Source organism: Toxotes jaculatrix, chromosome 20, assembly GCF_017976425.1.
Source record: "Toxotes jaculatrix isolate fToxJac2 chromosome 20, fToxJac2.pri, whole genome shotgun sequence".
Lineage (NCBI taxonomy): Eukaryota > Metazoa > Chordata > Actinopteri > Toxotidae > Toxotes > Toxotes jaculatrix.
Window position 1 is genome coordinate 4,792,322 of NC_054413.1, and position 18,333 is coordinate 4,810,654.

The window sequence follows — 18,333 nt, forward strand, 5'->3', positions numbered from 1 at the left end:
CCACTCAGTTGCCTCTTGTGTGGCTCGCTGTTTAGTTTTCATGAGAGCGTGTGAATTTCAGTCTGATTTGTCAAAGGAAATGGCAGAGCACGTTTTTATGTTCATTTTATGTTGGAGTCAAAGTGATGATTGGTGATTAGCAACAGGCTCACTGACTCTACAATCACATGCCAGTCAGCTCTACTTTCCTCTAATTTCAGGAAGAAGTCAGCAATGTGGCTAGTGCTTATATATGTCTGCTTCCTAAATTTACTTCATCAGTATAAAGCTGGAAATGTTTAACCCTAATTGTATGTTGCATTGTGGTATGTTCACTGAGGACCATGGTAAATCACCAAATTGTTTACACCTATGTAGGCTATGCTCTCAGATTGTTGTAGAAGATGGAGAAATCCAAAGCTAGACAAACTGTACAGGGGGCGCTGGGTTATGCAAAGGACCAATTTGCACCGTAAAACTGAAAACAGAATTCAGCTTTAGCCTCTAAAAGTCTAGAAAATAATCCAGTTGGCTTATGGCATGATCTCACTTTGTCAGCTGTCTTGTTAATGGGGCCACATATTACACCCCAAAACAGCCACCAATTAGCTCTTGATGAGCAACAAAACAAGTTTCCAAAGTTTTCGCTCTGCGATATTACTTATTAATTTCATTTCAAAGTGTGACAATCCCCAAGCCTCATAGCAATGAGGGGAAGCTCATTAATGGACCAGAATAGCGGAGACTCACATGAAATAACTTGCAGGAAATGTATTCTGTAAATCCTAAAATATTAAAGTTTGCATAATCTTTTAACACATTTGCTGTCAGATTTGACTCCGGCACACATGCTGGGGTGCTAACAGCCTGATTATGTGTAAGGGCTCACACGTGGAAGGAATTTCTACCACTGTCAGTTTGTTTAAATATTGTAATGCAGTGAGTGTGGTTTAATATCGATTATTGTGATGCTTAGGCTTACTGTCCACATCCTAACATCGTGCCTCTGCCCTGTTCCTGCTCAGCCGATTTCAACTTGACATCACTGGGATCACTGGTTAATAACTAAAGAATTTTAATGTATAATCATATATTCACATATCCACTCTCCTACTCATCCAGACAGTCTAACATTTATCTTCCTAAACATCTTCCTCTACTAGCAGAGATCAGATAAAAGATACAAGTATCCATCAGTATCCATCAACACCTTCACAGTTTCAACAGCAAACTCATAAATCGACTATTCAGAATGCGCTATGGATTTGTGTACCACATATAATGTCCAAAGACTGTCCACACTAATGCACTATTGTGATGCTCAGAACATCATCCAAATCTTAATCTTCATACTCTATAATTATGTTCACATTACCAAATTGCACATGAATGATTTGATCGCTCTTCAGCAAGACCTTAAGGCATACATGTTGCTAATGATTTTTTTTTTTTTCCAAATGGCTCTCAAAATCCTTTCAGGCATCTTTTCAATCAACCCAATGTCTGCCAAATGAGAGCCCCTCTCAAAGACCCTCTAGTGAGCATTTTGGCGCTCCGCGATGAGTATGGCACTGGGTTTGAAAAGAAGAGCTGAATCTATAACCTGTGCAGGAGAGCAGAGGACAGAGACAGTTGACTGAGTGAAATTCTTCACATTGCTGTAATGGGTATAATTACACAAAGAAAAGGGCTGTTAGGTTAAATTACCCGTGATATTCACCATGGGTAATGACAGAAATTCAGAAGGTTAAATGACACCAGGAGCTGAATGACTTTTGACATTAAGGTACTATTGAAAAGGGAATTATAACAGCCTTTATGGGCAAATCCAATACCCTGCATGTTGGACTGCGGAGATTGGTTTGAAAGGACTTTAAAAAGGCCTTTTTTTGGTGAACACCTGTGTCTTTTGAAGGCATTGTGAGACAATGATTTGATCTAAAAAGCACTGGCCGGATAGATTGTTTCCAACAGTGGAAGATATTTGAAGCTCACTCTGATTTGCAGTGATGTCTGGAAATTGTCCTGCTGAGTGGCACACCTACTCAAACAAGTAACCACGGCAGAAAAGGAAAAGCTGAATAGATTCAAGCAATTAGTTGTTTCCCTCATATTGTCTCTTACCTTGAGGCATTCCAACTACTTTCCAAGTAGATTTGTATACGAAATTTTGCTTCAGTGAGAACTATATTCTCTCTGGTCCAAACAGTGACCTTCACAGACAGCAAACAGCCCAATTAGCGGATGAGAAGGTGATGGGAGGGCTGACCTGATCACCATGCAATTACCTCAAGTCACGCTGCAAGCAGCCGCCCACACAACTAACTGTGAGCATGTAGTGTTTGCCAATAACACTGTAAATGGCCGTGGAGAAGGAAGAGAGCCAGGCACCGTACAGTGTAATATGAGCTTTTTCATAGGGCTCCAGCTGTTGTGTTTCTCCAGAGTTTCACTTCCTTTATACATTTCAAATCAAGCCTCGGCTAACTTCTTCTCCTCTTTCAACCTTACTTTGCTGGAGTTTTGCTGCTAGTCACCCATGTGCTCTCTCCATCGCTGATTGGCTGACACGAGTAGTGCGATGGGCTCTCTGGTGACTCAACAGAAAGCAGAGTCATATCATACAGCATAATACATTTTAAAAACTTACTCTTCTGCATATGAACTTTAATTTCTGTGAGAATAAGGCTATCCAGGAAATAAAATCTCCATGTAGACAGATATGTTGCCACACACGTATCAAGAGAATTTCATACATTTATAGAATTCCTTAATGCCAAATACAAAGTCACATAGGTTATAAGCCCAAATGCCAAATGTGAAACAACAACACGATAAGAACTGAATAATATTACAAGTAATGCCAGAGATTCGTCTGTGATACTATAGCTTTTATACAGTGAGTATGGTATTGCCACACTGTAATTGACCGCAATCCTTAAAGCATGAATCCGTGCCTTATAAATCAACCCATGTGACCAATTATATCATTTCTGATCTGCCACCTTTTTTAAATAAGGTCTGGTTAAGTACCAGGTTAAAGCTGCACATTATTATTTTACAGTAGCAATAGATAAAATGAATATGTGCAATGTTAAGAGGTTGCTCAAAGTGACCACCCCGCTTTACATTTCCCTTCAGCTCTCCCCTTAACATTCCTGCCAAATTTGCGAAAAACGCCTGTCAACTTTCAACACAAAACAAAGGCAACAAAACGAACGCTTTAACCACTTTAACCTCATTGTTTTGGTTTTCCAGCCTGCAAACTCTGCCCTCAACAACCTAGTTTCCATCTACAGCAGGTAGCTGTTTTCAAAATTTAAAACAAACAAACAAACAAAAAAACTCTACTAAACCCACTGTGCACTACCTGCCCAGGACAAAACAACAAAGATTCCAGCTGGTGAATATTGTAGTGCAGCTACAAGCCAAATCAGAAGGAGCGTGGACCACATTCATTAGTCACTATGACTTCAAATGAACACTAATGTTGCTCCTTGTCTGCTGGAGGTCTCATTAGGCAATTGTTCTGCCATGAAAACTTCACAAACACATAATGAGCCACTGTTTTAGGAGAAAGGAGTTTAGGTCATGTGCTTTGTACACCCATCCTTGCACCCTGACCTGTTTGTTAAGAGGTTTTTCAGCAGTATAATTACACCACGCTACGTCTGTTTCTGCCATTCTTAAAGACGACAGTCATTATTTGCACAACCGCAAAAAGGTCACTTGTCAGGGAAACAAAACGCTGATCATTTTTAGCATTTGTCCAAATTAAAAAAACAGCTGTATATAATCATGTACTATGGATAGCATTGATTGTTGCAGAGTTGTGAGTCTAGGGGCAAACCCTCATCCTTTGTTTAGAAGGCCTAAAGTTGAACATACTTAAACTCTGTTGTAGCTCTAAGTCATGTAATTTATGTTGGAACAGTTACACACAGAATAAAAAAATTCAGCAAACAAAAGTGGGTCCAGTTATAAAAAGTTTACCAACAATAGTTCTTAGCTTATCTCAATAGCAATAGTTCTTATGTAGTATATGAGTTTATTTTTAGAGGACTAGTTTGACATTATGGGAAATACACACTTTCTTTCTGTGCGGTAAATTTGAAGGTAAAGCCAGCAGTTGGTTAGCTTAGCTTAGCATTAAGACTTTATATTTACTGTTCAAACATGAGAGTGATCGTGATCATGTTGTCTGACTCTTGGCAACAAACCCAATAAGCATATTTCACAAAATTTCAAACTATTCCTGCTGTCACGCAAAGATTAGAGGAAGAGCCTCTCAGAAGGTGGTGTCCTCCTCTCCTCCACCATACCAAGGGGTAAGCCTCACTACATAGGGTCTGGGATTACAAACAGGTTGCTCGGGTACTACCTCTAAAGTAGAAGACTCCAGTGAGCTCAGGGACCCTGTGGGAGATCCTGACCCCTCATATGCATAGGTCCTGAGGCAGTCAAATGGGGGAACGTAAGGATCCTGATCAGCTTCTGCCAGCCTGTCCAGAATAAACTGCCTGAAGACCTCGTCCTCTGGCCCAATGAGGTGCGACTCTCTGAGGGACATCCGTATGCTGGCCCTGACATCCTCCCTCCGCAGCCTCCTCTCCCTCCTCCTGTGGGGGTGGTGGCGCAGCGGAACGACAGGCTGGCAGAAGTCCAGGTCTGTTCCACCAACCCCTGGTTCTCCGTAATACAGCACCTTCTGCGACACCGTCTCAGGCAGCTCCAGCTCCTTCACCTCTACCTCCTGCCCCTCCTGCTGTTTTCGCCTGTGTCTCCTCACCATCAGCATTAGAATTGACAGCACTGCAGACACAACACAGTAGGAGATCATTATAGTTAAACACCAGGGCATGAGCTTCGTGAGAAAAAAAGCATCTAGGGTGCCTGATGGAGCATGCACATAGAATGTACAAGGGCAATGAAAATAACAGCAGCCAGATTTGTTTTTCTGTAACTTGCTATGGGTGCAAAAATCAAAATGAGGGCAAATCAGGCTATAAATTATGTTTTTTAATCTCAGCTCACACATAAAAGAAGAAATCTTTTATTTGCTCCATGTGGCACAGAATGCTAAAAGAGTGTTTATTGTTTCTGCCGTGTTTTCAGCGAGTATTGTTCTCATCTGACAGAATGTTAGCATAGCAGGTATTGTCATTAATCTTTCATGTGATGGGCACAGGGAGGACACAAAGCAGCCGAGGTCATAATAAAGCTCTTCACTATGCAAACCCATCAGTGTCCCAGGATGGCATTGCTACTGATGTATTGCAACCAATGCGCTCATTACCTGACATCATTGCTCTGCAAGCTTTCAGCATTTTAAAAGTATGTGTTAAAGGCACACTGGTGAGTTTTAAAAGAGGGATTCAAATCAAAGTGCAAATTTGTTAATGAAAAATCCTGCTGTTTAACACATGTTTATGTACTTGCCAAAATTTGATGAGGTGGAACTGCTCTAGCTCAACAGATCTGCTGAAAAAGAATGACTTTTTTTTTACAACAAAATATCAGTGAGATTGTCATTTAATATGCTCTGGAATTATCAGTATTTCCTGAAGGAGTACAATGGCTTCCTGGGAGTTTCCACTGGTCACCTTATCAGTTAAGTAAAGAATAGAATTATTCAAAGCTGACACTGTTTTCGACCTCTGAAAATCTCGGACCACATCATTAGTGAAACCCTTTGTGAATCCACAGAGCAAAAACAACATCTCTCTAGTTTGCTTCACTCTTTTAGTGTAAACAAAACAAACTACTTTTGCAAAAGGCCTCTCGGAAAGAATAATCATATTTAGCCAGATGTCTGCCTTGTCAGTCTTACTGAGGTTTGGAGAGACTTTTGCCAAAAAATTGGTAGAGCAAGATCTTTGTTCATCCTACTGTAGCCTTTTTACTGGCTATTTAAAAATCTGAAAATGTCTACAAACAAAACCTTTGGATGATTTTCTATAAATACTGTGGAATTTGTCTCCCTTGTGTAATTTTATTGGTTTTACAGTAAGAACATCCTCAGCCCACTGAATCTTGGCCTTTTACACTTGAAATGCTCCCAACTTCAGAGATCTCAGAGGTCTCAGAGGTCTGGCTACACAAAATTTCTAAAACAGAGCTCCACTGCTACAGAAATTGCATTATTACAATTATAGTCAAGGTTTATCTTTTTTCTCTATTTTAACAAAAATCTCAGGTTTATATATATGGAGCCCCAAAACTGAAAAAAAGAAAACAGTAAAACTACAAAATATATGTGAATACATTAATAAATACTGTGTGTACTGTAAAAAGAGAAAACAGGAATCACTGTGTAAACACATGGAATAGTAGGTAAAACACTTTAGCCAAAATGAAGCTAGTGAAAGATAAAAAGAAGAGTGGAATAAATTAAGTTTTGATATGGTTTATCAGCTGACTGGTGTTAAATGAAAAAAAAGTATAAAGCTTTTATTTCTTTATACTCTCCAATTTTAATTATCTAACTCACAACATTGTTTATTGATGTATATTTCTGACTCGCCTGATAACCTCGCAAACATTTTGTCTGTTTTGGGGCTCCATATTTAGCACTAATCTTCCAGCTTCAGCTGCCTTTTCATTTTCAAATTTTTAAGATGAAATGATTTTGATGAGACAGCTGAGACTTCCAAGAGACCAAACTCCAAAAAAGAGCCATTATATTCCTTCAAATAAATCATTATCATATCAAAGTCTGATATTCTAAGATGGATGTAAATACATAAAGGTTTCCCATGTTTGCTTACCCGTGAGTGTGACCAGGCAGACCAGAAGCCCTAACAATGTTTGCAGGCTGACCCCCATGGAAAGAGCAAGGGCTTCCACCCCTCCTGTGGGACAATGGCCGGCAGGATGGCAGCTGCACACTCTGATGGTCAAAGTGCTGGTGCTGGAGAGGGCTGGAGAGCCACTGTCTGTCACCACCACAGGCAGAAGGTACTGGGTTCGATCCTTGCGGGTGAAAGTACTCCTGCGTGCCACGATGCTGGCTGTATTGTCTAAAAGTGATGTCGAGAGGGAGAGGGGCACTTTTCAGTCTTCTTGAAAAAAAGATGAGTGCTGCTTGCAGTACGAGCACTCATGTTTCAAGGGAATTTAAAAATAAGATGAATAACACGTGAAGTGACACACGTAATGGGATTTAAAATACAATCCAAGCTCTCTGAAGGGCCTGAGCACCTTGTCAAATCTAATTTTCAGTGTGTACAAAAGTAAATTTGGAAAATCTACTTCGGTTTTGGGTGCACCTGTAAGACTTTAGCAAGGTGCTGAACAAAAACTTTTTTTGGGAGACAAATATGCCTTTTGGCATATGGAAATGTGTTTTATTAAAAGTGTTCCTTCTTGATTCATTATTCATCTCCTAGTTGCTGACTGGACTGCTGTGCTTGCCTGGCTAACCACCCAGACACTGCACCTGCATACATTTCATTCTGACTTATTTGATACATTCAAACATCCCTCTGCTGCACACTTTAACAACACTGTTTGTTCGATTTTTACTGCCCATTTTCATTATAAACTTTGAAAAAGGGTTGACTGCCCACTGACTACAAGGCAAACACTCTTTCAATTTACTTACTTGAGAGGCTGTCAGACACAAAAACCACAACCCACTGAAGGATTTCATTCCAAAATGCTCCCCAACACTTGTGGGTACACAGCTTTCATTTAAATTCAAACTCTTGTAGTCATAAAATATCCCTTCACTCTGCCTTTTTCACACAGTTAAACCACTGCTCACATAGGCTGCAGTTTAGCCACAGCTCACCATCATTATTTCAGCCACCAAACAGAGCTTTGGCTACCGAAGTATGGCTTTTGTGTATTCATTTTTTTAAGCCCTGCAAAGAAAATGTCAGTAATTTCCAAATGAAATTTGTTTGAAGTATAATAATACAAATTTAGTTCATTCTCAGGGAGTCAGTAAAGCAGTGCTGAGAAAAAAAAGCAGTCTGCACTTTGGGGTTGGTCCACTGACAGTGAATCTGTGACTGACTCTGTTGTTGTATATATCTTGCAGTACAGTTTGGCTCGATTGCTGTCTTAGCTTCCTAAAACAGGAGTACTCATATCAAAGTGGTAGAGGTCCAGTTGTAAAATTTCCGGGAAAATGTTATGGGTCCAGGAAGGCTGAATTAAGTAAGTCATATTTAAGGTCTAAAAGCTCTGGAACTGTGCACACAAAGCATATTTCTGTATTAATGACTGTTGTCATCTTTGTTGTGTAGCCACGTCCTTAAACCTGGGTACAAAAGGTGTGATGGATGCAGTGATGTAAGTGCGAATGAGTTTGCTGCGCTCTGAATTTTTTAATGTATTCATGGTTAAAAATGCTGCTTCACTGCCCAGTCTTGTTGTTCAATTAATTTTACAGTTCCTCTGGTGATAGCTTGATATGATGATTTCAGCTGGTTTAGTTTTGTGGTTCTTACCTCCGTACTCTCAGGACAGTTTGGTTTAAAATGAGCATGTTTGCTGTCGTAGTGTTATTTTATCGCTCTTCACCGTGGCCAGCTGTTTCGCTGTAAATTACACACACTGATCTTGTGCTTCTTTCAGAAAGTACTCTCAGACAGTACTATTCATCCTTAAGTGCACATTTTGTCGTCAACCTCTCTTTCCTTTGCAAGGCACTTTTTAAACTGTTTTGTTTTTTTTTAAACCTGAACCTACATCTGAAAGATGACAGGTAAGATGACAAGCTTGCTATATGTCATTCACAAGCTGGCCAAGTCTGGGTCAGGTTGCATTGAAATTCTGTTAAGTGTCCAAATGACGTTGTATTTTGGTCTAGATTTGGACCAGGGTCCACCTCCATTGAGTATATGGGATGTCAAAGAATTTATTTCAGCTTTAACAGTGTATAGCACTAAGCTACTATGGCCTGATATGCCATACACAACCCTCTGTGGGATTAGGAGGAATAGTAAATATATAGCTACAGAGGTATTATGTGTGCCTCATTATCTACGTGAATATAACCTTGATTATCTCTGATAGTGAAGTTTGGATTGATGTGCTTCTCAGGGACCATAGAGAAGTAGAAGTGGTGTCCTTCCACGGGGTCGTCGGGATCAACAGCACTGAGCAGCTGAATAAGCTGAGAGACACAAAGACACATTGCTGAAAAAATAAGAGCAACACAAGCAGTGACAAATACACGAATGATTTTCTAAGAAGTGTCTGTAATCATATGGGGCCTTTTTTCTTTCTTTCCCAGAAGTATGCCACTCAGAATCTTGTTGAATGTAATACGGTGTAGTGCTGCACAATGGTCAAATAGGAACAATCAGGTGTCCCCTAATGTGTAAAATGATGTATAGAATAACAGAAATGTTTTGATTTAATGTAATATAGCATAATATGAGAACTTATTCTGTCCACATTCATGAGGATTCTGACTGTCACACTTCTACACAGTAAATCATTAAAATCAGTGCATCATAATATACATACTTCTCCTGCCTGTGTCCCCTCACAGATATATGGCTGGTAATCTCTTGCGAGCCTTGGCACATTGTCGTTTATGTCCAGCACTTTGATGAACACCACCACAGAGGAGGATAAATGGTTCTGTGCTGCAGTAGTGAAGATAGACATTTGAGTCCACTGGGTGCATGTATCATAAATGCTTTGAAAAAGCTCTGTCAAAATAATACTTAAGACTGATAAATGTTTCTTCTTCTTGAATCACGACTGTTGCAAACACACACAAAAAAAAGGATGTTGACGTTTCACTGCTTTCTCCAAAGCAAGACGATAGACTGAACAGTAAAAAATAGTAAGTAAATCCTTATAAGGAATTTCTCTAAACCAGTGGTTCCCATCCTTTTCTTAGATGTACCCCCATGGCCCTGTCAGATGAACTGAAGTATGCCTTCATCAGTGCCATCTGTTATGTTGAACTGATTTCAAACTGGATGTTATTTGGCACTTTTAATTAAAAGTGGCCATTGTGGCCTACAGTATTAGTAAACACGCTAGTGTGTCTAAAGTTTCATTCATTTATTCATTACTTTTAACTGATTACTTCAAGCATTTGTTCAGTGCTTTCAGTTATTGGCTTAGTTATTATTTTTGATTGATTTTTTTTTTTTTCAAATCACCCCATAGGTTCACTGCTCTGGACCATTTTTGTCAACCACAAACAATGGAAGGGTTAAATGTGCAATAACAAGATAATATTGTACAAGACATGAGATTCTCCTTACTTGTTTCCTTGGCTTCAACAGTCACATTGTGCCAGTTTGCAGTCTCTCGGTCCAAAGCTCTAGCGACAGTTACGGTCCCATTGTTTGGGTCTATTTTGAAAGCTTTTGTGCCATCGCTCCTTTTGTCAATTGAATATCTAGAAGAAAAATCACAGAGACACACATTTTAGCAGGCAAGGTTGTTTTCTGGGCAAACAAAACAGTGCGATGCCACAGGGAGATTAATTAGGCAAACTGCTCATTTTTTTAATCTGTTGACAGATATCCAACAAAGAGAGTACACACACAAGCTAGTGTGACAGCGACAACAGCACTGTCAAAACAAAGCCCCTCACACAGATGGCATAGACACAGTTTATGTGTATTTCTTTCACATATTTTAATTGAATATTATTTTTAATCTGGCCACAGACTCTTTCTATTTGTCATAAGTGAGGAAATATAATTTAAAAACAGTGAGACAGGGAATCTTGTAAACATACAGAAACAGAGAAACTTTGTTCTGTCTTTTTGAAACTGAACAATAGTTTTTCTACACAGTGTTACAGGTGGTGCAGCTGTTGTGATGAAATACACATCCCTGTGACTTGTTGTGTGATAGTGGGTGACAAGTGAGGGCCTGCAATTTTTTTTTAATGTAAAAATAACCTAAAAAAAATAAAATAAATAAAAATCATATATTTATCATCCACAGAGTAAGCAAGTAGAAATCTTTATGAAGGAAATACTCACTGCACATGTCCTGAAACACCACCAAACCTTTAACACCTGTTGATGTTTGTGATTATAAACCCACGGTGAATTAGGGTAAGCAGGAATAAAATCTCTGAATAATGAATCATTTCTGTGAGCCACTTTGCTGATGACAACATGGAAAATAAGCCCCCAAAAACCCCTAAAATGTCAGCCTGAATTTATTAATCAATGAGGCACTGTCACCAAAGGGACAGTAATAGACACTAGGCTGAGGATGATATGCAGCACCTGCCACTCTTAAGCTCTGCAGAGATGGACTACAGGCACCAGTAGTGCTGCTGTCTCCTCTGCAACGTGCTCCACTTGCAAATGACTGCAAATCTCAATTCCATATGCCACCTCGTATGGTGCTTTATTACATTCCCACGTCCTAACCACGTCGCTTTGTGATAATACCACAGCAATAGATAGAAAAGCCTGTGAGGTATAAAAAAAAAATCGTCATGATTTATTCAGCAGGGCTCATTTCCTACTAAAGTAATATGAGATAAATATGACCATGTACAGGGTATCCAGAGATCAAGGGTAAAAATGGATGCACAGAGCCAGTAGTGTTTGAAATGGAATGATTTTTCACCCTGTGGAGGAAGCTGTCTAGGGCAGGCTGTCTAGGGATGTTCCTCCCCCCCAGCCTGGGTATCTACCTCGTCATTATCACACTGGCAGCTGGGTGGCAGATGCCATTCTTCCTGGTTTAGATGGTTCACATTACCTGGTGGGATTGTTGACTGTGTCAGTGTCTCTGGCGCTAACACTGCCAACCACAGTTCCCACAGCTGCATTTTCAGGAACTTTCCACTCGTAGGCTGGTGAGAGGAAGACAGGTGGCTCGTCCACATCTTCCACAACAATCTTGAGCGTTGTCCTGTCCCTGAACTCCTCCAAAGTCAGAAAACGAGTGTCCACATGGTCATTTACCGCCTCTGCAGCCATAACAAAACGCCTCTTTGTTTCATAGTCCAAAGGCTGTGAGGGAAAGAAATACCTTTAACATTTCATATTAATACAGTGGCTGCTGTAAGCAGAAAGTACCTTGACTAACCATCATAATTAAGAAAGATTAAAGAGAAACAGCTTTGCAAATATGCTTTGCCAACCTGTGCTTAAGATAGATGATTATTCCACTGAAAGCTGGACACAACCCAGACTGGAAGTTAAAATTGTTTAGTCAATGTCAATAAGCTACCAGCTGTGAGCACGCACTTAAATAAAGCTGTGTTTTCGATTAACATTATGATGCTAGTAATAAGAAAACAGCATGCAAACCATTACTGTGTTCCCAGAATGATTCAGAGACAGAGCCAATAATGTTTTTATTTTATTTCATTATCACGGAATCTAAATGGAAATCTCCTGTGCTATAAAGGAGAAGCAAACTCAATGTGGAAAAAAAATAAATGTGAGGCACAAGCCTAAGAGAAAAACAAATGAAATGTGACATTCAGCTACGTTCTGCATTTACGTGTTCACATTTAATTGAGATATATAAAGGACTTCCTGACTTTACTAAATCATTGAACATTCGTTTAGCCGTAGGTGGTCCTAAGTGGCTCTGGCTCCACCAACTTGGAGCTCAGGGTTACCGAATCACAGGGCTTCCAACACGTATTTTTCTGTTTGGGTCTGTCACTCAGTTTACAGCAGCATTTTGCACAGAGCAGAGGAATGAAAGAGATCTAGTTTCACATTTTGGAAATTACGTTCATTCACTTGACTTTCTCCAGTCTTATCATCACCACACATTTTCAGGCAGCTGGCAAAGGCTTCAAGGAGCTACTGCCTCTGCCCAGCAAATAGTCTAGAAAAAGAAAAATTGTAAAACTGCAACTTGTCATTTATACTCTGTTGTTTTTACAGGTTAAAAAAAAAAAAAATACTTTCAAATTTAGAAAAAAATTAAGTTTATTTTGGCCTTATTAGCCTTTTTTTAAAAAAAAAAATTTCCCTCCCCATGGGGATTAATAAAGTATCTCTATCTATCTAAAAAAAAAAAAAAACAAAGTGATTTTTATGAACCTAAATTGGTGTGAACAGACTCTAGAAACATAATTGTCTGAGTATATGTGGTTTAACATTGCTGTTCTTGTGACTGTGTCTGCAAGCTGCCTGTGTGTGTGTGCATGCTTTCATGGTTCTTGAACAGTGCCACGTTATGCTACCATACCTGCTAGCAGGTGTAATGATTTTGTAAATTTTGTTTGCATCGGTGTCTGTAATAAAAATTAAATCTTAAACACCAGTGGTTTAACAGAACCTAATGGACTTTGTGCCCACCCACAATATGATTTCTGGATACACTGCTTGAGGCATTAGATTAAAAATTGATATAAAAATAAAAATATATACTTAAATATAGCTGACATGGAGTGAAATGCTCAGTAAATGTATTCACCTTGGCTAGCAGAACCACTCCCTCCTGCGTCACTGGGTCTGTTCTGATGATGAAAGTGGAGCTTTCCTCCAGGTCATCGTTCAGGCTGTAGGTCATTTTGGCATTGATGCCAATGTCTCCATCTTCTGCCATGATCCTGCCCACTGTGGTGCCCACGGCTGCATTTTCAGGGACGGCGAAGGTGTACAAGTCTGAAGAAACAAGGGTGTTCAGCATCAATCTTTCATTTTGACACCATTAGCTTGAGAAGGGGAATGTTGGAATAGGATATCAAAAGGAATACGGAATATGGATGATACCAAATTGGTATTTTTCAAGCGCATAACGACAACTCACATTTGGAGAAAAACAACAGATAAAAAAAGTTTCATCACTAACACGTCGCTTACAGAGCATGACAGTGAGATGCTAATAGCTAGTCAAGAGTTTGCTCGTGTGTAAAGTGATAAGAACAGAGAACATTGTGGTGAAGGGTCAATTTGTGCGAGTCACAGATAAGTTGTGGCAACTCCACATAATCCCAGCGTAAGTCTAATAAGAAGATGAGAAAATGTGATTGTGTCTTTGAGCGACTCCATTTGGATGGCTGCCACAACTGGGAGGAACTCAACAGGCAACCAGCTGCTCCTAAAAAAAAAAAAATCCCTCTGATAATAATTTGCAATTATGTGACAAAACATAGGGCAGAGTTCAAAGTGAAGTGTGGCCATACAATATTTATAAGGCCTTTTTGACTGAACATAGAATTTACGGGATACAGTAGCACCTGAAATGAATGTGAATGTGACATTAATAGTTAAAAGTATCATCCTCAGTCTCATTTCTACAGAATTGATTTCTTCCCAGGGCATTCATTTAGCGAGGTTTATCGCTGAGAGGGCCAGGTTTGTTTCCAAAGGTCATGACAAATGTCCTTTCATGTGTGAATGATTAAATTCATCCAGTGGGTGACGCATGTACACATGCACGGGCAGATGAACAGAACATCCCCATCTCCTCTCCTGTCTCTTTCACTCCCTCTGTCTCCCCCTCTCTCTTTCTCATTCTTCGACTGTCTCCTTTTAATTTTGGCTGCCGGCTGAATAACAAGATGCGCACAGCCGAATGCGGTGCTGGCAGCGCAAACCACCCACCCGAACCAGAGAAGTGTAATCAAATAAATACCTCTTAGGTATAATATTAAACACGTCCTGGCAGTCTGCAACACTTTGTACTCTTCCATTGATTCCCTGAGTGTATGTGCGATCTGGTGTTTGCATCAGAGTGACTCATATAAGTGACTCACGGTGCTGGAATGTGGGTCCATTGTCGTTGACATCAGTCAGGCTGACGGTGACTGTGGTGGAGGAGGAGTAACCCCCGCTGAGGCCCAGCATATCTTTCACCTGCACCACCACCAGGTACTGCTCCCTGGCCTCACGGTCCATGTTTGGCCAAGATGTTACAATAATCCCTGCAGGTGGAGGAGACAGACAGAGAGGAGATAGACAAGAGGAGAGTCGGGGTTCATTAAAGACAGCATCAAGTGTATCTGTGGGTGGACCAAATGAAAGCAAACAACTTTGCCTCAAGTAGTCTTTGAGAGCACCATGTATTACGTGCAATAAAACCACACTACAATAAACTCGAAGTCTGCAAATTTAATCAATACAAAAAGAAAAATCAAGAGGGCTGTCAGATGACTTAATGCTTCCTCTGTCTGGCCAAAAGTAGAGGCAACAGTAAACAGATGAGCAATTTGAATCAAGAGAATTAGACGGACCTGCCAAAGTTATGTTATTTTTGCTTTAGTCGTGATTTGAACCACTTCAGTAATCTTGTATTTAAATTACATAAGCTTTTGAGCAGCCATTTGACACCCACAAGATCTAGACAGCCAACTATCGTTGTTTGTTACCTGGCCACATGGCCAGGTAAGGAAGCTAAAGACCATCTGTATTTTTTTTTTTTTTGTTGTTGTAGTTTGTTTTTTGTTTTTTCAGGTATAATTTGAGTTTTCTTTCATTTTTATCAGAAGACCAAACAACAACCTGTCTGTCTTTCAGTACTTTCACACCTGTCAGTCTCAAGCCCATTCATCACCAGGACTGTGAAAGTGGAATTGATTCAAAATAAACTACAGTGCCCACATCACTGCAGTGCAGTGATGAAGCTCATTGATGTGTTTTAGTAGTTTGCTTTAAAATCTGTCAAAATGCCATGAAGTACCCCAAAAATTACACCCTACACTTAGATTAGTCTTAGATTAGGACATTTAGCATGGTGGTCATAGACCCCATGAATTTATCCATTACCCATTTCCCTAAAATACTTTTAACAATACATTCATTTCATTATTGTTAATACGTAAATGGAGTTTTAAGGGAACAAAAAAACAAAATAAAAGAGTTTCTTGTCTCAATGACCTAAAATTAGAAACGTTTTTGTCCCTTTGTCTTTTTTATGGCCACATTTATAAATAATAAAAATAAATTCTAAATTTGCATAGCCCCCACTGATCATAACCAAAGGTGAGTTCAAGCTAAAAGCTTCTGTGGCTGTCTGAGATACCCGTCTTCGGCTCCACAGAGAAGTAGGGCTCCCCCTGCAGGATGGAGTAGATGAGCTTGGCATTGTTTCCAAACATGGGATCATCAGCATCTGTGGCTGTCACCTGGGCCACTGTGGTCCCTGTGGGGGGGAGTCAGAGTTAGCTCAGGCAGCAGTTCCAGTCGACGGGGAAATAAAGTGATTATGCCACAGTCCCGCAGGGTCTGTCTGTCTGGCTCACGGAGGGGGTGGGGGTGGGGGGTGGAAATGGAAGAGGGAGGAGGTAGGGTTAGAGGAGGGATGTTGACAAAGGGGCGGGGGTTGGGGAGGTGGCAGTAGGGAGCAGTGCTGGCCTTTCACAACTCAGTGAGGCTGTGCAGATGTGTGTGACAACCTCTCCAGCCCTGTAGCAACATCTCTCTCACTATGCACCTGACCCCTGTTTTCTCTCCTCTGATTCAGTTTTAACTCTCCATCTTTCAGACTTACTGCCCTTTTCTCCACTGACCATTTCTTTTTCCTCACCATGCTCTCTACAGTATCCTTCCTTCCCTCAGTCCTCTTTTCTAACTCATTCTTTCCTCCCAGAGAGACCTCTGTCTTTGACACAGGCATGGATTTACTGCAGTATTTCTTATTCTCGTTCGTCTGGTCTCCAACCTTCCCCTCACACTTTCTATTTCTGAGTCAAATGGATTGTGATTTATTACAAGTTAAATATTATGCTGCAAAAGCAGATTACATATAAAATTGAAATGGTAATGTTTGTGGTATGAAAAGGGCAGTGGTTATAATAACATTATTTAAGAAATTTAGCCATAAAGGCATCCAAGCAACGATACAGAATCTAATACTTTTAACTTCCTGAATGGGGACAGATGACAGACATTCATATAACCTTTTGTTTATTGGCTTCAGTCAAGATTTAAGTTAAGAAAATTAATTTAAAAAGTATAAAGCCAATAAAGAAAGTCATACGTTTTTATCTGTACAAAAGAGAAAAGTTTAAATATTTATAAACAGAAACTCTCACTAGTTTCTATGAATAATATTTGAAATACATCTCTGGAGGACATACCACACGGTGAAAATTATAGCTACACATGTGAATCTTAAAAAATACCATTGTTCAGCCTATGCCAAATCTAACTACACCACTCAAAAACTATGGCAAAAGGTTATTTGAAAGTTATTGCAGTGCGGTCTGTAGGGAACAGTGATTTCTGTGCAAAATTTCATGGCAACTCATCTAACATTTGTCAAGATACATCAGTTTGAACTAAAGTTGTTGACCAAATGACCGACATTGCAATTCACTGCATGACAAAACAATCACCAGCAACATCTCTTATTAAAATCAGTGAAAATACCCTCAGTAAATCACAGACCTTACTGTGAACCGGTTATATAAGGACCATTTATTTGTTAAGATGTAGTTCCACTGAAAGCTGTTTACAGCGAGTGAGGTTTGTGAATTATAGTGAGAAAGACAAAGATTTTGGAAGGACATGTCACTGTTGAATCTTTAAAAATGTCATTTTTTTATTGTGAATTAAATTTAATTCATCTCTATTGTGCTGTGGTGGAGGCAGAAATCCCAAAGACAGATATCTCAAAACCTGAGCAGATCATTTTTGTTGTTATTGGTTTTTTTGGGGGGATTTGCGTGAACTGAAGCTTTAAATCTTATTCTGTCTGTATCTTCAACTGCTAAAGGGAAAGTTTTCCCTCATCTTTTTCAAACATACCGGTTGGACACATCTCGGGAATGCTGGACACATACGGTTCGTTCTGGAACTGGGGGACATTGTCATTGATGTCCTGCACCTTGATGATAAACTCTGACTGGGGCTCCTCTGGTTCATTGGACCTCCTGTTGATAGCCTGGGCTTGAAGGACGTAAAAGGCCTTTTCCTCACGATCGAGCTTCTTCAGCGTTCGGATCTCACCAGAATACTCATCTATCTCAAACACATCTCCGGCGCCTTCCCCTGATAATATGTACTTGATAGAAAACTCGCCTCGGTCAGAATCAGATCTGAGCTGCAAAAAGAGGAGGGGTAGTACATGAAAGCTTTATTTTTTTATTTTTTTGAATATGTTTTTCTTAGGTACGTAGAACACATGCTTTTTCAAAGGGAAGTACCATACCAAGGACATGGAGGACATTCAATCTGAGGCTGTACCTGGCCAATAACGCGAGGAGTGGGATCTTCCTCTGGGACAAACAGCTGTTTCCAGATCCAGCCTCTCTTCAGGCGACGGTGCAGATGAGTGGACCCCTGGGCCAATTGTTGGGCTTCCAGACCCTGAGTACCTCTTATATCGCTCAGCACCCCGCCAGGAATCATAGAAAAGACCGTCACCACAGCCAAAACACTCGGCGTGCTCATTTTTACTGTCCATCCGTGCATTTCCTCTGCACTTCCCATGGTTAGTGGT

At 40.1% G+C, this 18,333-nt stretch overlaps 1 protein-coding gene across 3 annotated transcripts; it reads right to left on the reverse strand.

Annotated features, from left to right (window-relative positions):
- Positions 1 to 2,147: 2,147 nt before the first annotated feature.
- Positions 2,148 to 18,323, reverse strand: cdh19 (cadherin 19, type 2). 3 transcript variants are annotated; one of them, XM_041065573.1, is made up of 12 exons: positions 18,078 to 18,323; positions 17,640 to 17,934; positions 15,913 to 16,032; positions 14,648 to 14,815; positions 13,363 to 13,553; positions 11,683 to 11,936; positions 10,215 to 10,351; positions 9,460 to 9,581; positions 8,986 to 9,103; positions 6,747 to 6,998; positions 5,419 to 5,460; positions 4,660 to 4,791 (listed from the first exon to the last, which is right to left on the reverse strand). In XM_041065573.1, the coding sequence occupies exons 1-11, from the start codon at positions 18,321 to 18,323 to the stop codon at positions 5,444 to 5,446; spliced, it is 1,920 nt and encodes a 639-aa protein (XP_040921507.1). In that variant the 3' UTR covers positions 4,660 to 4,791; positions 5,419 to 5,443. The 3 variants fall into 3 exon arrangements, with proteins under 3 accessions (XP_040921505.1, XP_040921506.1, XP_040921507.1); XM_041065571.1 differs by lacking the exon at positions 5,419 to 5,460 and having other exon boundaries at positions 2,148 to 4,791; XM_041065572.1 differs by lacking the exon at positions 5,419 to 5,460 and having other exon boundaries at positions 2,148 to 4,791; positions 18,043 to 18,141.
- Between the last annotated feature and the right edge of the window lie 10 nt (positions 18,324 to 18,333).